This window comes from Melozone crissalis, unplaced genomic scaffold (assembly GCF_028551555.1).
Source record: "Melozone crissalis strain CALT ecotype California unplaced genomic scaffold, PUWL_Pcris_2 ptg000004l_1, whole genome shotgun sequence".
NCBI lineage: Eukaryota > Metazoa > Chordata > Aves > Passeriformes > Passerellidae > Melozone > Melozone crissalis.
In genome coordinates this window covers 8,073,779-8,095,015 of record NW_026535782.1, presented here as the reverse complement: position 1 = coordinate 8,095,015, position 21,237 = coordinate 8,073,779, and the positions used below count along the sequence as shown (strand labels likewise).

At 36.4% G+C, this 21,237-nt stretch overlaps 1 protein-coding gene across 1 annotated transcript in view; it reads left to right on the top strand.

Annotated features, from left to right (window-relative positions):
* CERK (ceramide kinase) overlaps positions 1–21,237 on the top strand; it is a 38,681-nt gene that overhangs the window by 10,990 nt on the left and 6,454 nt on the right. Inside the window, exons 4-10 of the mRNA XM_054273131.1 lie at positions 158–283; positions 797–860; positions 4,994–5,139; positions 13,876–13,950; positions 15,438–15,590; positions 16,388–16,493; positions 18,300–18,370. Coding sequence (XP_054129106.1) covers positions 158–283; positions 797–860; positions 4,994–5,139; positions 13,876–13,950; positions 15,438–15,590; positions 16,388–16,493; positions 18,300–18,370 — 741 coding nt within the window. The remainder of the gene's footprint in view (positions 1–157; positions 284–796; positions 861–4,993; positions 5,140–13,875; positions 13,951–15,437; positions 15,591–16,387; positions 16,494–18,299; positions 18,371–21,237) is intronic.

Genomic DNA, 21,237 nt, shown 5'->3' with positions numbered 1-21,237 from the left:
CAAGGGTGATCATAGCAGAGGCAGTGCCTAACTCTTTGTTAAAGAGTTACAGGTCTATTAGGCTGTGTTTGCTTTGTTAATAGGTTGGATTTGTATGGCTTGATGAATTTTTTGGTTTGTGTACAAAAGCAGTGCACTATGGTTTTCCTTACTGCAGAGTCTAGACCAAAGCAGCTGCTTGTGTATATTAATCCCTTTGGAGGAAAAAGACAAGGCAAGAGGATTTATGAACAGAAAGTTGCTCCACTCTTCAGTCTGGCTTCTATATCCACTGATGTTGTTGGTGAGTAATGAGTACTTTAATTTCTTAATAAGCACAGCATGAACTCTAAAACAATCCTGAGTAGCTGAAGTTCTTTCTGTTAGTTACCTTTTCTCACTAAGGACATGAAAGAAAATGGTAGAGAATGCCATTTATCTGGCTACCTATGCTATACTTAGAAAACAACCTTCTATCAGCTTCCTGCTTACTAAAATAAAACTTCTTGTGGTCCTGAGCTATTTGAGCTCTACATAAAAGATTCTGCCTTTCTTCTCTTTTTCAGTTTCACTGTTAAAACTAATAGATCATTTGCACAGTTTTTACTGAAATATTTTTTCCATATGCACTATGTATGTCTCCTTAATTTTTTCCCTAGCAAAAATCTTTTGAGACACATCTTATGGACAGGCTGTTTTATAGTCACATTGGTAATACAATCATGGTTATTAATGAATTTATTTTTATAATTCTATATTATATATACCTTTATAGTAGTTTTTGATAATAAATTTTCATGTGTTTATTTCTTCACAGTAACTGAACATGCTAACCATGCTAAGGACAACTTATTTGAAGTTAATATTTATAAATATGATGGGTAAGTAAGTTTGCTTGCCTTTTTTTATTATTTTTGAGCCAATAATTATGTAATTGGTCTGTTCCTGTCTCTAATTTAAAAGGGTAGCCTTCATTACTAATACATTTATTGCAACAGCTGAAAGTCCTGGGGCATGTTCCTTTTTGTAGGAGATCCACATTTAGGAGTATAAAAAGAAAAGTAAACTGTCTCAGTAAACTTGTTCAACGCAATATATTCGAGCATAGTGTAACAGTGTTTGCATGAGATTTGTGTTCAAAAGATGAATGTTAGATTAATTCTGCTCAGTTGAGCATTCTGTTATGGCTCAAAAGCTACCCAGAAATGTTTAGTGGTCTTGACATACTTGAGTTCAGAACCCTGCACCAGTAGCATTCAGCCTGTGTGTAAAAACATGGACTGTTCAGAAATGTTTCAGGTGGTTCCTCTTGCTGTATATGACTGTTCAACAGTGTGGCTACATTTATTTGCATTTCTTCTGTTTCAAAGTTATTGCTTTAAAAGAAGGTCTGACTGAATGGTGATCTTACATTCCATTATTGAGTCTGCTGTAGAAGCAGAATATTTTAATAAAAATGCCATGGTAATTTCAGTTTCCAGTCCATGACATGAAAGTTACATGTCTGAAAAAACATGAAAATGTATGCAGATAAGCTTTCATAACTACAGTATTTTAGAATTCTTTTTTGTGCCTGTTGACAGGTACATTTAAACTGGTAAGTTGCAAAAAGAAAACACATTGAGTCTTTTCAGAGTAGTTTTGCTGTGGTACTTTGCTATATACATTGTGTGTGTTAGGAAAGAGTGTTAGTATGAAATGACATTCGTAGGCTGAGTTCCCAGACTTCACCTGCTTTAAAATGACTTGCCTTCAAATAAAAAGTTTTGTCTATAACTCTGACTTTTCTTAATTTTTCAGAAGTTCAAGGAAGGGAAGCATTGTTCCTAGATAAACCTAGTTAGTTGTTATTCTTCCTTTTCATTTGATCTGTGATTTGAAATAACTGTACTTATGGTTGGTGAAATTTCAATACAGAGCAGAAAGGGAGGGAAATGAGCCCATGCCCACTCCTAGTAAATTTTTTTTTACAGGAAGTGGCAGTGACCAGTTGTGGTAGTATCTGAAGTGGTTTTGGCAGATTCAGTCTCATGTTGTAGAATTTTTTTCCTTTGGGTTTTTTGTTTGCTTGTTTTGGGGATTTTTTGGGTGGTGTTTTTTTTTTTTTTTTTGTCTCTCTAACATTCCAAGATGCTCAATAGGCCAGAATACTGCATCTTTTTAGACTCTTAGGATTCTTCTATTCCTGGGTTAGCCCTGAGTGGCAGTTTGTTTGGGATCTGCAGCCTGTCTTTCCAAGCCTAACTTTTGTCCATCATATACAACTCTTTTTCTGTAGTCAACAGTGATGTTAGGAAGGACTTCCTGAATTAAAACTACTTTTTAAATAGCTGATTAAGTGGTTATCTTGAAAATTTAAAAAATGGTTGAACCACATAAATATGTGTTTCTTCAGGTTTGACTTCCCTCACACAGGGTAAAAGGTTCTTTGGATTCCTGCATCTAACTGATGTTCAGCTGTCCCTGTAGACTGGTTCTGATGTGTGGCTTTCCCTTCATTCAGTGATGAATTTCTTCATTTCATCTCCAGATTCCCTATTTGGCAAAGCCATACATGGAATTCTGCAAGTAGATACAGGATTCTTAATGATAATCGCTTTGCTTCTTTTCAAATGTTTTACTTTAGACAGCTCATTTAAATATCTTATATGTGTTTCCTGTTTTTTCTTCCTATTTTACCTTATAGGAATAAGGTGTTCCTATTTTGCCTTATAGGAATTTCTTACAGTGAATGTAGTCACCTAATAGCTCAATGACAGAACAGCTTTTCTTTAAGCACAGTCACTTAAAGTACTCATTTGGTTACAGCATAGCAGGGTTTTGTGCATCACTGTGCAGAACAATTAGAACATGCTGTAATATCATGCAGGTAACAGCCATGTTTGGAAGCTGTGACACATAGCACTGTGCTTTCTTATACATATATTTGTTCCACAGGCCTTTGTAAAATTGTTTCTGGTTGGGGTTTTTTCCCTACTTTTTCAATTAGTTCATAGAATGACTGAGATAAGAAGGGACTGTAGTTCTTAAAAACTCAATTTACTTGTGAGTTAGCTTCTGAAGTCCTCTAGCAGATGTTGTTTTCTGTTGTCATCTATCTAAAAAGTTAAATGCTCTCCCTCTAGTAAAATAAAGCCAACAAGAAACAATCACTCTAAGATGCTTCTTTCAGACATTTTTCACCAGAGGCCTTCACATGTGCAGTATATGTCTGACTTGTACATTGGTCTTCTGATATTTCCTGTGAATTTGGTTGTGCTGTTACTGCATATGTGAAGTTTTTATCAAATTTACCTTTGGTAGATATAGACATTGATATAACTGTCCCCTCTGAGTCTGGATATAGTGTTTGTTATAGATGACCACAGGGCTGGAGCACCTCTACTGTGAAGACAGTTTGGGAGAGCTGAGCTTATTCAGCCTGAAGAAGGGAATGCTCCAGGGAGACTTCAGAGCACATTTCAGTACCTCAAGGGGACCTCAAAGGGGGCTGGAGAGGGACATTTTGCAAGGGCATATAACAATACGACAAGAGGGAAGTTTTAAACTAAACGAGGGAAGGTTTAGATTAGGTTTAAGTAAGAAACTCTTTACTGTGAGAGTGGAGAGGCACTGGAAAAGACTGTCCAGAGAAGTCATGGATTCCCCATGCCTGGAAATGTTAAAGGCCAGGCTGGATGGAGCTTTGAGCAAACTTCTACTGAAGCTACACTGACCTTGAACTGAAATGGAAATTTTTGTTTCTTTAGCCCAGTTTTTTGAGTCTGCAGAGCAAGATAAGGCTAAAATTCAGGAATAGTGTAGTTAAACTATTCAAAGAGAAAAAAAATAGAAAAATTGAAAACAAATATCATTTTATTCCTTCTCTCTGTTTCCTAGGTCTTAAGTTAAGAGTTGGAGAGTTCACATTTTTAATATTTTACTCACTGTTAATGGAAAAAAATGACTGTTTTTGTTTCCATTGTTTAATGGAAAAAAATGACAGCTTTCCATCTGCTGAAAATGCAATAATAACTAAAATTAAAGTCATCTATACTTAAAAATTACATTAATTTGTCTTGCTCAGTCTGCATTATCTGCTGCTGATGATGTGAAAGCATATTAGTTTATGAGTTGGAAATTATTGCTATATAGATAACAGTACACATTCCTAGACTTGTGTGCTAGGAACTACATATGTAACTCTGGATTTCTCATGTGTTCCTTTAAAGTGTATTTGAATTAGTTTGTTTAGTTAAAGAATGTTTATGCTTGCTGAGTACATTTGATTCTTGTTCTTAAAATGTATATTGCTGTAAAAGAGTCTTTTTACTTCCTAGTTTCTGCTTGGGTGTGGGCTCACTGCTGAGCTTTAACATGTTCAGGATCTGTGCAGCTGCTGCACCAGCTCTGACCTGTATTAAACTTGTGAAACGAAGTTTTGCATCTGGTAACATTTAGAACTCTGTCTCCTTATGAATGGTTATGTAGATATAAATGACTTCTGTCAATTTGATGAGATCTGAGCATGTTCAAAAGAAGATGCAGGCATTCACTTTTCTGGATTTTCACTTTCATCTAATGTATATTCCTTTTAAATGGTGTAAACTACACTTCTGCCTGAGGTGGCAAATGTTAGCTTTTCCCTTTTTAGTAAAAGTATCTTATTTCCATTCTGTGTACTTCAAAAGCCGTATGTACAGTCCCGTTCAGTGTTTTATTTGTATAGTGAATTTCCACTAATATTTGTTTGTCTGCACATAGTAGTAGAGGATAAAGTTTTTTGCAGGTTGCATTTCAACATTTTTTCCTAATGCTACAGATATATCTAGGTGCATTTGCAGTTTTGTAGCTTGAATTTTTTTTCTTGCTTTTTGTTAATTGCCTAGTTGACTGTGGGCTACTATATCCTGTACAAATGAAGGAAGATAATAGAACAACTATTTTTGGTGTGCCCAGTGCATGCCCTAAGTAGAACACTTGCCGTGTTGTTTATTGACTGTTAGTGTGCATTCTAATTTGTGTTTCCTGGCAGTGTTGTTTGTGTTGGTGGGGACGGCATGTTCAGTGAAGTGATGCATGGTCTCATTGGAAGAATGCAGAAGGACTCTGGCATAGACCAAAATAATCCCAAAGCATCGTTAGTCCAGTGCAATATAAGGATTGGCATAATTCCTGCTGGTAAGAAAGGGCTAACTTTCAGTTTAATTTATTCATTCATTCTTGAAATTTTTCCCTTATGATGAATTTAGGCCTAAGTGTAAGATCTGAGCAATGATATTCTATCAAGACATTAACTAAAGCTGTTTGTATCCATATAACAGTTTTGATCACATGCAATTTTTTTAGGAAGAATATTTTGTAAAGGAAATCAAACCTTAATGTATAACTTCAGAATTTAATAACTTTTTTTTTGTGACAGTGTGTTAATATGAGATAATATGTTGACACTAATATTGTCAATTAACTCTTCCATACAACCCTTCTAAACACATTAAGGAGTAGAATTTACTAAACAGAAATTTACCTGATAAATATTTTTCCAGTTCCAAATCCACTAATTTAGTTAGAATTATAATGAGAATTTTCGGCTGGTCTGGCAAACTTCAAACAAATGCTAAGATTCCTGGACTCTCTTTTCTTCCAGTTGTTCTCACAACAAGTACAGGGCATCTACAACTGAGGAACAGTTCTCATTTTCCAGACCAAGTTGCAGGCTCTGCTCCTTGTTAGAGGTGCTACCTACCCGTTCACAGTTGTCAATTTCCGCCACTTTTTCAGGCAGTCCTGACTGCTGTCATTTGAGAGAATTCATTCTTCAAACTGAGGTCTTTCTTGATATGATTATTGTTATTATTATTGACCATAAAGGCATTCTTTGGATCAGTCTTACTGTTTTCAATCTGGTGTCCCAGCTGTTACCTCATCCTTTCCCTTTGGTCCTCAAAGATTCCTTCAAAAGCAGATTAACATATTTGCGTTCTCTTACAGGACTGAATTAACTGTTTTAACTCTTTAACAGGGGACAGTGCAGTATCTTTTCTATGGTGTTCACTTCTCTTGTCTGATGCTTGAGCTTTGAATTAAAGAACTGGGCATGAAATAAACATTGTAAGCTTCTGGTTAGAATTAAAATAAAGATTTCTGAGAAAATTTAGTTCAGGTTGTAAAACTATACCAAGTGAAGTACAACATTTGTACTCTCAAGCTATGGGTGACTAATTTTATGTTCCTTTCATCTTTGTGAAAAATGTATCCAGACCCAAACGTTCTGAATTGTTACTTGCAAGAAGCTTAACCTTTTCTGCCTGCAGTATAATAAATGTTTGGTATGTAAAAGTTACAATGTGAATATCCCCTTATGGTTTTTCACCCTCCTATTATATTTAAGTATATTCTGATTTTATTTGTTACAGCTTTGTATTAAAGTCGGTATGTATAATGAACTTCACAAGAATAGAATTCAAAGTGGTGTTCTTCTCATCCTTTTTCTTACTTGGGCAAATTTCTTGAACTAAAGGTATTTTGCTTACATGACTGGTCTTAGGAGATTTTGCCTACTGGAGATATGTGACCCTAAGAAGATACAATTGAAAAACCAGAACCTCAATATTAAGAGCTATTTCTTTGTCCTCAGAAAAGATTAATCTTGCTTTTTCAACATTATCTTAAAGCATTTTTTCATTGGGTGCATTACTTTTGCACCCAAAAAGTATGAATTTCATTGACATTTTAATTTTGTTAGCATGTATCAAGTCACTTCTCTTACATTTTTTAATGTTTTGTTTTGTCCACTGTATCCTTTTGCTATTTGAATGTGTACTTTATGTTCTATTCTTAGAACTGACATGAGACCTTGTAATCAATGCTATAGTTCAAATATTTTCTCCAAGTTATTATTCAAATCCCTCAGAAGTTTTTATAATGATGTGTAAGGAAGCTGACCTTAAAGTTCTATTAATTAAGTGTTTGGAAATAGAGAGGGTAATATATATCTTGATCTGTTTGTTTATTGTATGGTATTTATATATGATATTTTAAATGATCCATTTCTGTGTATATGGGAAAGTGCTTATTTATTGTAAAAGGTTGTCAAGTCACTGAACAAATCTTGACACATCTAGTCATTATAGTGACTTTAAATTGAATATGAAACAGCATAACCCTCCCTCAAGGCAGCAAGATTTGGGGTTTTTTTCTGGTTTATATTTTTCCAGCCCATGGTGAAGCTGTTCTGTATTCATCTTTGCTTGATACAGTGGAGTTCTGACCATGTATTGACCCCAACAGATTCTCTAGCTCTATCAGTAGTGCAAGAAGTCTGTTCCAAAAATAAGTGAAATTCTTAAGACCTTTTTTCTTTTTTTAAAAACTAAACCAATAGTCCTGAAATACAAGTCAAAAGTAATAATTAAATACTAACCATACATCTAATAAAACTTCATTCATTGTGTTCTACTTCTTTATAACCAACCTTTTTAAAATATCCTAGGAACTCATTAATAGATATTGAAAACAAAGGCTACCCATAGTTTAAAGATGAAGATCTAAAACTCTGTTTGTCTTCTGATACACAGAGATGGTTTACTCAGTGATGACAGGAGCCTGGGGTAAGAAGGCAGTGGATCAGTGTTTTCACCTTTTTTATCACTTAGTTCCTGATATCACTGTGCTAAGAGAAACGTAGCAGGTTGTGGTTTGTGGTTGTGATTAAACAGTTTCTGTATTCAAACAAAACTAAATTCAGCAGATGGTCTTTGCTCAGAGACTGACAATTTAATTGTACAGAGGTTCAAAATTACAAGTGGAAGAGATTTAATGCTAAAACACTCATCTAAATGACTGGGTTTCAGTGATAAGCTTTATTTCATAGCAGAATTCCAGTGTGCAGACTTTTTTTTGAACGCTGAATACTATTTGTATATCATAATTCTAACTTTCTGCAGCAAGTCCCTGCTTGGCTCTTTTTTTTTTCCTTGAACAGTTATGCCAGTTTCCCAACAGCCTCTTTCTTTAGTGCATCTTATTGTTGAAAAATATAATTTATTCTTATGCATTATCGAACATTTCTATGAAATAACTTGTGGTTTTGTTGACCTGGATAAAAGACTTCTACTCAAATGGCAGTTTTAACTTCTGAATTTCTCTTAGTTGCAGCCATTCTTCAAATCTGTCAGTGGAAATTGACTGTTTGCCATTGTAAATGGATTTGCTGTTAGGAGTACTTAGAAGCTGTAGTGTATCTCTGAAAACTTCTGTTTAGTTATTTTTTCCTCTAGGCCTTAAAAGCTAGTTGTTTCTTACTAGCCTTAAAAGCACTTTCAGCCATGTGCTCTCACTGCATTCAGACTAATAATATGTGTCCATAGAACTTCAGTGCAGAGAATGGTTCCTGATACAGCTTGGACACTGACATTTCATCCACATGTTTTAGTATTAAAATTGCACCCTCTGGAGTAAGCCAAAGTAATTTGCTGTTCTTAGTACATAGAACATAATGCTGTTCTTGGCATAGAATAGGAGGACAAAGCTGTCAACTGCTGTTCTTTTTTTAGTTTAAAAAGAACTTACTAGATTAAATATTTTTCGTAATCTTAGCAGATAGGAAAAAACAAACCCACTTCACTCTGTTGTTGTACTCTGTTGTACTGCATTCATTGCAATAATCAAGTCTGTAACCCACTGTGGGGGAAAATCTAAGCCCTTGGGAATACTGAGTAAAGTATAGACACAAAGTTGATAGCTATAGTGATTTTAGGCTTCTAGTGTATCCAGATTGGGTTCTGGTGGTCAGCTCTGTACTGTTTAGATTGAAGGATGCAGTGTGATTATAATCAGAATGTTGATGTGTCACTACATGTAGAAGTTAAGAATGTCAAAGGCAGTACATGCTTCCTGTATGAACATAATACAGGAAAAAGATGGAGGATTCATTCACAAGCTTAAAAAATAGATTCAAGTCAAGTTGTGAAGTGTGACTGGACTCATACTGCTGTCATTTACAATGTAAAATTATCTTTAAAATGTGTTAAAGCATAGCAATAAAAGCTATCTTTCTTGTTTAATTACTCCAAGTGGTCTGTTCTCAGCCTTCTCAGCTACAAAGCTTGTAATATTTAATGATCTTTGCCATTTAGTTTCAAAGCTCACTATATCCACTTTGAAATCTGAAGTGCATGTTTTATGCTTCTCCTTCAGTACTTTAAATCCATTAAAGTTCTTGAAATGACAGTCTTAGGGCTAAATACTGCACTTAACATTGTGGGTCTGTCATGGAGACAAGTAAGTCAATATTACTTACTCCTATAATGTTAATTTCATCTCTAAAATCTGCCATTATTAGACTAAACAATTTTTGTTGTCTTGTGTTACTCAGCTACGCTGAAGTAATTATCTACCAAAAAAATCCTACACCAAAGTCTTTCTGAACTGTTTCTCTTTTAGCCAGTCTGTTGTTATGCAGATGAAACTTGACTTCTTGGTTTCTGTATGTGTAAAGGAAGACATACAAAATTTTGAGTAGGTACATGGGTGTAAGCCCAGAGCCTTCATCTCTCCCTGTAGCAGTAGCTTCTCCCCTTATTTTGAATGTGCCAGCTCCTTGTCATTTAAGAAGTACTTCTCAGAAAAGTAGTTTTGTAGAATTTTTCAAGATATTAAATGCTGCTTGATCCAAAATCACTGTCATTATCCATACAGTGTGATCCATAATCACACTGTCATTAGGGCAGTTTACCTGACATTTCATCTGTATGATGACTGCATGGATTATGGATTCACAAAAACTCTGCACAAATATGAGAGCCCCACTGAAGTTGCTATTCTACCTTTTTTTCACTACAAATATTGTTCTTATACTAATTTGTCTGAGGATTCTCTAGGTGCCATGGGAGCATCTGTTTCTGTCAAGAGTATCTCACATAGAGCAATGCTCATAAGCTCTAAAAGTATTTCTATTTCTTTATTAAATTCATGGTTTTCCATAGGATCAGCATCTAGCTGACTTGCTTCTGTCACCTGCTTGTTTTCGTACTTCAATTGTTTGTAATTTTTGCTTTCCATCAATAAAAGCACAAAAATAAATATATGTACCTCACACTATGTGTGTGTTTTGGTTTAAGAAACCTTAGTTGTAAGTTAGTAGTCTAATCATGATTCAGATTATTAAGTCTAGCACTTTGTCTGTCGTTGGTCCACCAATCAATGGCATGAAATCTTCCATACAACCAGCAAATTATCTGAGTTTTGCTTTACTACTTTGGTAGTTCTATTATCAGTTTAAACTTGTGACATGGTGTCTGAGTGTACCTGTCTGCATGACTTGTCTACTCACAAATATCTAGCAATGTTCACATGCAAAGGGGAAATCGGTGATTTGGCTGTAGTTCATTCTGTGTAATGCAGTCCCTCACTTTGCTTTTATATTGCTTCGACAAAATTTATGCAGAGTACATGATCATTCATGCTTCAATAAATATCTTGATTGTTCTTCCTTGTGATTGATTAACTAAAAGGAAGGATTTCCTGAATTTTTATATCATTAAATGTATTTATATAAACTATTTCATTTTTCATACTTGCGGAGGAAAAAACCACAGAACTTGCCTGTGTAACAACCATGTGGCTGTATGAGACCTCCTAATAAAAAACAACTTGAAGGAAAATGAGTGATGTGTAGTAAAGATTCAAAGTAATTATACCTACCTTATCAAACACAAAATGTTGTGCCTTCTACATATTTCATGTTTTCAGTAAGTTCTTAACATCAGAATCTCTGGGATGAAAGCTTTAGCTGGGAGAATTCAGACATTCAGCATCTGCCTATCGTACAGTGTTGTGGTGCCACCATTGTTGAAATGTACTGGCCCTATGCAAGATGATTGTAGTGCTAGAGTAGGAGTTGGAGGACAAGCAGAATAATCTGCAGCACTGGTGGTTGGTGACATTTTAGCTAAAGGAATTAATATCCTTAAGGTAAGTTTCAGTTTGAAACTGACACTCGAATTTTCATGCTTACATTTGGTGTCTGCATTGAGATGGGCATCTAAATTTATAGCAGAGAGCATCTGGTCAATAGGATTAGCAGAGCCTGTTCATCTTCTGTAGCATCTGTTTGTCACATGCAGATGTCTTGTTTCCCGAGGCCTTCCCCTGAGGCCTGTGCGTGAGTACCTAGGCTCAAGCTGAAGCTGCCATCAGCTACTCCTGACAGTATGTCCTTGACCAGGGCTGAAGCTTTGGCATATTGTCTGCAGTGTAACATGCACACGTATAGCTCTGTGTGTCTTAAACTGAAACTTAATCATTGCTTTGAATGCTGATTTTCTTCTCTACTAATAAACCAATGCAATAATTAATTTCTATACTGAATGGGTTTGTCTTTTTTTTAAGTGAATTGGGACCCAGTTAGCAAGTAGTCCAACTACTTCCTTCACATTTCCATATAGTTCTCTGCAATCCATAGAAACCTCTTTTATGTTCCTTCACTCAAGCTGTTGCCCTTAAAAATCCCCAAAGAAAATCTGGCAGAGTATGTACATAATTGTTGTGTTGGTTTAGTCAGAGTGTACAATACCCACCATTTAACATTAGTCATGCTTTATGGGAAGCTTCTTGCCTGAACTGAGTGCTCTGGCAATCCCAAGATATTAATCATGGGATATTATTCAAGATATATTTACGTTCTAATCCTGCTTTTCATATCAGGCTTATACTGATGAAATAACCCAGACTTTGGTGGGTTTGTGTGTCCATCTGTTCAAAATGGTGTGGCAGCAGTTGTAGATTCCACATCTAGTGAAGATCCCCCTAAAGATCTAGAAGTCTTGTTTAGTTCAAATTTGAATTCAAAAGAATTCAAACCCTTAGTCATCATGAACATTTTTGTGACCTTTAAACAAGTACTGTTTAATGTTAGGTTCATGCTTGGTGTGGTGTTATGGCAAGTTACATTCTCTTTTCATGTGTATGGAATGCTATAGTAGTTACATCCATGTGTAAATAGGTCACTGGTTTTGTTGCTCCATACTACGAGCTCCAAGAGGAAAAAACCAACAGTATTTTACTGTTGATGTCTCCCATTTTCGAATCTCAGAATTAATTTCAGACTTCAGTTTTAATTTTAGACCTTCCTTACTAGTTAATGAATAGAAATGTAAATAAGTTCTGTGTAATTGCCAAACAGATGAATCAGCTTTTAATTGAGTATAGAAGATCACAGGGAGATGGGCTTCTGGTGTTGAAAAGTAGCTTGCACAAATTCCCCTCTTCTCCCATCTGTGTGTAAAACCACTTGGAAGCTCTGTTTGCGTCAAGACAAATGTAATTGAGGTAATTGTAGGAGCAGAACGCACACAGATGTGGAAGAAATGAGAAATGCTGGATTAAGTGTTAGGCTTGTACATTCAGCGGTAAAGTTTAGGCCAGATCTCTCAGGGATCATTTGTTTTTCTTTTCAAAAGTAGTCAGAATTTTCTGTTCATGAGCGTAGGAGATAATATGAAACTTGGCAGTAAAGTTATAGCTTCACCTTCAGTCTACTTAATATTTTCTTTTATAGAACCTTAAATGTGACACAAGATCATCATCTGAGTACCCCATCTGTTGTGATACTGAGGGAAATTGGAGTCCTCTGTCCTGCAATGGCATATGCCTGTAATGGTTCACTGGCACTGTCTTGTTCCTCAGCCTTGCAGTGAGAGGTCTGTTTAGTCACACTGATTCTTTTGTCCTGCAGTTCTGTGATATTCTCTTTAACTGGCTCCTGGAGCTGCTGCTTGTTCACTGTGATAGATTTCTGCATAACATTTACTTGGTGAAAGCTTCTGTCCTGCCATTCACAGGCAGGGGAAGTGATGTCAATCTTCTGAAAAGGAAAGGATTTTCTTTGCTCCCATTATTAATTGCTAATGTCCTGGCTATTTCCAAAATGAAAAAGAACTGAAAGTGGTTTTTAAATGGTTGCTCATTCCTCCATTTTTAGTTTCTATTTCAATTTGATAAGGCCTCAGCAATCAAGTACACTGTATTTGAGCTGCTCTTCCACATAATGCATTGGTAGGAAGTCTCAGAACATGTATGTGGACAAAGTTTCTCTTTTCAGGCATCTACCTTTGACTTTAAAGGAATTCAGTTTCGTGGGAAGGATGGGAGAAACTGTAAGATAAATTCAGAGTTAGGTGCTGCAACAAATACACTTCTGTCTGTCTGGATCTGAGTTCCAAGTTCCTGCTGCTGAGCAGAAACCAGATCCCTATGTTAGGCTCTTGTTTTCTATAGGAAAAAGGGAGAGTTGTCCATTTCTGAACAGCATTTAGGTGAAACCTAAAGCTTCCCCGCTTTCTTCTTGTCTGTATTTTGCATCAAGTCCATAAAGGTACATCTCTGTCCATTTTGTTACCCTATCTAGAAACTAATTCCTGAAAGCAAGTATTTTTGCTAATTTTCAAATAATAGAACAGAGCAGAAATTTCTGGTATAAGATGACATCCTGAAATTTAGATCAGTACCACAAAAAACAGCAGACCAGTCAATTTCTCTTCCTTTCTTGAGATCTCAGTGAGCAAGAAATCCTAAACAGAGGAGAACCAATGTATGCCTGCCTCATTTGATATAAAAGCTATAATGTAATAGTGAAATTTTCCATGTAAATTAACTCCCTTCACAACTGCTACATGTTTATTACTTATATTGTGAAATTTTTGTACTTTATATGGAGAGCAATAACTTGTATTCATTGGGGGGTGGAATGTTATAGTTTAAATAATAAAAATAATAATACTGTATTCCTGTATTTACTTTGTTCCATAAAATGGAAAGGAGCAAACCAAAGGAACATAATGCTTTTATTTGGAGAACTGCACCAATAATACTTCTTTTGTAAAGATACAAATTGATGCCTAGTTTTTTATTTTTCAGGATCAACAGATTGCATATGCTATTCAACTGTTGGCATTTCTGATCCAGTAACTTCAGCTCTTCATATTATTGTAGGTGGGTGGTCACAGTTTGCTGTGTTGTTACAAAAACAGTGGAAGTAGCCCAAAATACATTTTCATTTAGTTCTTTCTTTATGTCTGTGAAATATAATTTGAACATAATGGCTGAGTTGAAATACAAAGTTTTTTTCTGGGATTTAAGTCTCTGATTTGAAATATAGGAGGTTAAAAACTGATTGCTTTCTCTACAGTAATTCATTGTTTTCAAGGGAACAATATTTCAAAAAAGTTGTGCTGAAGTTTTCATGAATTCTGTCATTCTTTTGAAATTGAAATAAACATTCTTTTGAAATAAAGTAAATAGCAATAAGCATCAGTTGTTGGACTATCTATATATTTGTATATCTATCTTAGAGAAAAATAAAAGCTTTGAGAAATGCATGTACATTTGAATGGTGCTATTTTGTGCTAGTTGTCCAATTGTCCCAGGCAATTCAATATTCCCTTGCCAAGTTAGAGTTGCAATTCCTTCTAATATCATTACTGAGTAACAGCTGCAGTTTTAGGATCTGGTGTTGCAAAGATTTACACATGTGTTTCTCTTACTAACCTATGGTTTACTCTGTTCAGCATCTGTGGAGTTAAAGCCTTTGGACTAGGGTTAGAAAGATGTGGCTTCACTTTATCATAGAATTTTAGCTGTGTTGTTAAGTCCCAGAATTACAGAATGGGTCAGGTTGGAACAGTGATCATCTGGTCCAACCTCCCTGTGAAATAGAAAAACCCCAAACACCAAAATACCAAACAAAACAAAAAAACCCACCCCAACTCCCACCATCACTCCAAAGTTTGCATGAGGAGGATATCAGAGAAGTGGAGTATTCTTTGTTCTTAGGGATTTCCAGAACTTGACTGGATAAGCCCTGAGTAACCTGATGGCACCTCATAGCTGAACCTGGTCTGAGTGGAAGGTTTGATGAGAAACCCCCAAAGGCTCCTTGCAGCTTGAATTATCCTCTGATAGTATGCCACAGAGGTTAAAGCAGTACCCAGGAGAAGTACAGGAGATACTGCATCAGTCTGCTTAGGGAAAGGGGCTGTCAACATTGACACAGGGTGCCAGTACTTAGAAGACAAGATGTGGCATTAGGGACATGGTTTAGTAGTGACCTTGAGGAGGCTGGGTTGAGATTTGGACTTGTTGATCCCAAAGGCCTTTTCCAATCTAAATAGGTCTTCAACTCTATCCCCTCCTACTGCTACATGGTAAAGGACTGCAAATTCTTCATTGCACATTTTCAGTATACTGAGCCTTCTCACTCAGTGTTTAATGCTTTTGAAGTAAGAAATTAAATTAGTATTAAAAATTATATTTCCTTTTCTTTATGTGTAAGAAGTATATGCATTTATTACATATGTATTGACATAAATACAATATGTATTTTTTATTTTTAATGACTTTGCAGTGTTAAAGTTACTATCATGCTTGCAGCTGCAAATGAAATAAGGCATGACAAACTCTTGTACTTCTGATCTTCATAGGTGACTGTCAGCCTCTGGATGTCTCTTCTGTACATCACAACAACACATTTTTGAAATACTCTGTGTCATTGCTGGGTTATGGTTTTTATGGAGATATATTGAAGGATAGTGAGAAGAAGAGGTGGATGGGTCCAATGAGATATGACTACTCAGGTAATTTTTTTAATTGCTACATTATTTTGTCAGCATGTAAGCATATTGAAACAGTTGGTTTATTCTCTCCAAACCAACCTTCTTTCAAGCTTGTAAACATTAGAAACATGCTGAGCCTGATTTTAAACTCCTTCTAGTACCAAATATATTGAATTACATTACATAAAGCTCTGTAACTTTGGGGTTAACATTGAAAGTGGGCTCAAAAAATTTGTGTTGAATATGTGCCACCTATTGAAAATTGCCTGAAAAGTAATAACTTCTCTGTCCTAATCATTTTGACTTTCTTTCTAGTCACTTAAAGAGAGATAGGTACTCCTCTGTCTTGAACATTCAGTTGATGGAATGAATTGTTAATTTTGCCCTTATAGAGAGAGAGGAGTGATTTAGTCTTGTTACCAAATATTTGGATAAACCCTATGCTAGTGGAAAGTATCTTTTGCCTTGTTTGATTTATCTTGTGTTAAGGAAAGAAGATGCATGAGGAAAGTTTTAGTGCAGGCAAATTTTAAGATTCAGCAGTGATATATAACTAAATATTTTAGTTGGTTTTTAAAGCTGTCAAGTGAAATGGCACTTCTGACAAATGTTAAAACATTGGATCGCTGCTGTGGTATTTTCTTGTTCCTTACAGTCTAAAACATCATAAGAAAAGGACTTCTCAGCTTGAGGAGGGCTACTATTGTTTTGCAGTCCTTAGAGAAGGAAAGAGATGAAAAATCAAGGAATGTATGCAGAGATATTTGCCATGTGGATTTATAATGACTTCATGCTGCATAATGCCTTTTTTTATGTAGGCTTCAAGACTTTTCTTTCTCATCACTATTATGAAGGAACAATTGCTTATCAACCAGCAAAACACACACATGGATCTCCACGAGATAAAGTGAGCTGCAGAACGGGGTAGGCTAATGTTTATCTCTGGATATTTGGTGTGAACTATTCAAAAAGGCCTGTACATAAATAGAGGTTACAGAACTGCTGGTTTTAATATCAAAACACTTACTCTGAAAGAGATAAGCTTGTAAAAACAATTATTGACTCATTAAAAAGAACTCCTCATTTTATCAGATCATTAAACAAAAATCTAATAAAATTTTGTTAGCTGGTTCTCCTCCTCCCTCAATTTTAAGTAAAGCAAAATATAATAGCACAGGACTCAGTTACAAGATGCTGAGGATACTCTGCTGTGTTCCTACTAAGAAATCAAAAATCTGGATGGGTTGTAGCTTCTAGAAATGGAAATAATAATTCAGAAATTCTCAACTGTTCACATCCTAACTGCATCTAGAAATGTTAGTGGTTGCTTTAGTGCCATAACAGTTGGCATGGCTTGTCCTGAGGACAAGTCCTCTCAGGAATCAGCCTATTTAGCCTGTTTCTTTGTATACTACTATGATGCTGTATGAATTCTTTCTGATATGTTTCACTCGTTTCTTTAGTCAGGGGACCTGCCTTAATCTCCCAGTGCTCCTTCCTTTCTCTTTGCTTTCACCTGCTTGAAGTTATGCACTAGTATTAATTATTCCTCTTTATATATAGATTTAGCTATCAGACATAAAGTGCTTGTCACAGCACCAAACAGCACAGCAGGATACAGAGACGCCACAAACTTTGTCCAGAAACAATAAGACTGCTGTGCCAGTGCTGTGGCACACTGGGGATCAGATGCCAGTATCAGCTGGAGCAGCTATCCTGACCCATCAGGTGCCCTCATGCTCCAGAGGGAGGGGAGGCTCCAGAGGGAGAGAGCTGTCATCCAGGTTTCCATCCAGGTTTCAGGAATGGAGTAAGGAATGCCTGGTGCCTCACAGGCATTCTTTATCAGTTATCAGCTATCCTTCCTGATAACTGCTGGAAAGGCAGTAGGGCCAGGCACAAGAAATTTAGGAGAATCTTGGGGTGTGGTAATGGGATTGATCATGCAGGTGATTGACAGGCTGGCTAGAACAACTACTCTGCCAGTCTTGATACAGAAGATAAAAAGTGGGGATGTGAGGGATGTGATGGTTGAGGGCAGTTTTGGCAGTGGTGACCGTGAAATTATAGAGTTTAAACTTCTGAGAGAAGTAAATGAGACAAAAAGTAGAATTGCAGCCTTGGACTTTGGTTTATTTGCATATCTTGGCAAGATTACATGGGAGACTGTTCTAGAATACAAAGAGGCATAGGAGAGTTAGTTGGTACCTCCTCAGAGTTCCAGGATAATCCATTCTGATACTCAGAAACTTGATAACCAGGATAGAAAAGCAATTTGGATGAGCAAGGACACTTGTGAGATGGAGTGTCTCCAGTATGTCAGTGTCTTTCACTGTTAGAGCAGTCAGATGTTGGAACAAGGTGCCCAGAGGTCTGTGGACTTGACCCTCACAGATCCTCAAAACCTGACTGAATAAGACACTGAGCATCTTGATCCTGTAAGACCAACTTTGAGCTCTCCTGTGAGACCAAGTTTGATCACATCAGAGATCCCTTCCAGCCTGTATGGTCTTCTGGCTCTCTGCTGCTGTTACCTCTGACATCCAGTAATCTTTAGAACTGTACTTAAATAACTGCACTGCCTGCAGGGCTATGATCATTCATGCCACATGAGGATTGTCAGTGCATCTTGTGGTGGGGAAAGATATTGTAATGACTGGGTAAAATAAAAAAATTGAAATGAATAATAGTGGAGGTCTTCCAGGAATTGAATGATATTTTTGTTTTCAGATGTTACATTTGCAAGCAAAGTGAGAAACAGCTGGCAGAACAGAACAAGGAACATGGATTGAAGAATGAAGGTAATTTATCAAAAGAAAGTAAAATGTGATAGTATTACACAAATTATTCCTTTTCAGAAGATAGCAGTTCAAGTGTGCATGTATTTTGTTTTTTTAAACATTGAGTTACTTGGTAATCCCATTTTTTTTTTCAGTTTCTACAAAACACCTGTAAGTGTCATCGCCCCCCTGTACTCATCACTAGTGAGGCCACACCTTGATTCCTGTGTTCAGTTTTGGGCCCCTCACTTTAAGGATGACATTGAGGTGCTGAAACATGTCCAGAGAATGGCAACAGATCGTGAAGGGTCTGGAGCACAAGTCCTGTGAGGAGCAGCTGAGGGAGCTGGGGCTGTTTAACCTGGGAAAAAGGAGGCTCAGGGGAGACCTCATCACACTCTACAACTGCAAGGAGGCTGTAGGCTTGTGGGGTTCTTTCTCTTCTTCCAGGTTATGAGGAAATGATCTCAAATTATGCCAGGGAAGGTTTAGTGTGGATATTAGGAAAAATCTCTTCATGGAAAGGGCTATCAAGCATTGGAAAAGGCTGACCATGGAAGTGGTGTCCTGGAAGTGTTCAGAAGACACATGGATGTGGCACTTGGGCAGATATGGTTTAGTGGTGTTATTTTGACAGTTGGACTCTGATTTTAGAGGTCTTTTCCAAACAAAATGATTCTACGACACCGATTCTAAGTATGTGAAAAACATGCAAGGTGTCTTCTCTACCCAAATCTCAGAAAATTCTGATAAAATTATACTAATTGTATATTTCAGTGTTTTTAGTTTCTTTTCTTTAAGAAAAATAATTCTGTGAGCTAGGACAATGGGTTTTTGTGAAAAGGACTGAATGGATGAACTGTGAGGTGTCATAGAAGGAAGTAGTTCATTAAGATAACTTTTAGAATAGATCAGGATTAAAAATTTGTGTTTGTTACCACAAATGTCACCTTACTATGAGGCTGTGAACTTGGATGACTAGCAGCTGATCTAGTGGACTTGAGTATTTCTGTACAACATCCCACCAATACTCACTATAAATGATAAATGAGATTTCTGTCCTCTTTCTCTAGTTATGCTGTCCTTACTCTCTCTTTCATCCCCATTCTAACCCTTGTGCACACTTGTGTAGAGTGTTTTCTAATGGGCATAACTTTTCTTTCCTCCTGTTTAAACAAGTGTTAATGAATTCTCTTCAGTCATTCCCCCAGTTGCATCTCTTTATGTCTGGCTGCTACATCCTAATGGGAAGAAGTACTGATATTGCTACACTTGGGGCCTTGCTAGAGGAAGATAATGTAGATTCACTTGAGTTTTGCCTCCAGCTTTGGTTCATCATTTTGGATTAGCCCCTCTTAAAGAGCAGGCAGGCTTCCTGTGGGTGCTTCTTTCTGCCTTTACTCTGTTTTTATTTCTTATTGTAGAGCCCAGTGCATACAATTATAATTTTCTTGACAAGCATTTGGTCCTTATGACCTGCATTGTCTTACAATTGCAGGTGTTTTGCACTGTGACTGTGCCAGGTTCTAGGCATTTGTTAGCCAAAAGATTATCATACTGTGGAGATTTACTGCTAGCATAAAGATTTCTGTGCAACTTGAATTCCCATTACACTTGTTTTGTGCTTTCATCCTAGCTGATGCTTTCAGATCTTTGATATAGTCAAGAGATGGTCAAATCAGACTATTTCTTGGATTGTTTTAATCTATGGCCAGATTCAGCTAAAGAAAATTTTTTAGAGTATAAACAATGCATAGAAATAATAATATAAATATGACAATAGGTTCTTTGGTAAGAAAAAAATTTGTCTTTTTGAGAAATGATTGTAGTTATAAATTGCCAACCTTTTTTCTTTTGTTTGTCTGGGGGTTTATGTGCATTTTTTTAATGTTCCTGTGCATTGTTTGGTTGGTTTGGTTTTTAAATTTGCCTTTTTTGTTCCCTTTCATCTAGCAAAGGAGCTACTAGAAAGCTACAGGTTAGTTAGCAATCAAGACAGTTTTAGCCAACATTGCAGGTGACATTAAGCAGCTGATTATGTATGATATTGTTTACTTTTTTCCATTCTACTTCTGGTAGCTGGCTTTCTTTGCAGTCTGTTCTCATACCCATGCAGTACTGGTGAGGAAATAATACAATCAGCTACTTTTGATTCACTGTAGAAAGGATTCTAAATCTCCACTTCAGAGAAGCTTTTCACTCAGCAGGGTGTCTTGGCTGACTCTTTCATTGTGCCTACCAGGTTTGTGTGTGATTCAGATCAGTTTAGGAGGATGCTTGATTGGCTGTTGCTGAACATATTTCTTTGTATTGTGCAGGAGTCTCTGTGCATGTGCTGAGTAAATGTTGACTGTTAGTACTTTATGCTGATTTCAGCAACTTGCAGTGTGTGTACACAATAGGCCACTGATGAGTGTCACTTATGCACTCCCTGCTTATGACTGCCCTACTGTGGGATATTTTGAGCAAATAATTTGTGCTGTTACAGTGATACACACTGCAGAATGTTTATAAAAAGAGTTGTTCATTTAAAATGTGATTGATACCCTGACTTCATTCTTACTTTGAACAGTGAAGGTGTTCTTGGGTAACATGCTGAGATTTATACCAGATGAAAACCATCTATTACAGTAACATAAAGAAGCATTTTACCTTAAGCATACTTAAAATGTTAATACATATCTAGACACACTGATGACTAAATTACTAATGCTTCTCAGAGAAACAGCAAAAGAATTTATCAGTGAAGGGAGATGTTTGCATTTTGTTGTTTGTATATTTTACTAACATCTCAGAAAATGCCTACTGCTTCCAGTTCCAGTAGTTCATGTTGGGTTCAGTTACTTTCATCTCAGAGCAGGGTCTTGTCATTTGCCTGCAGCCTGAAC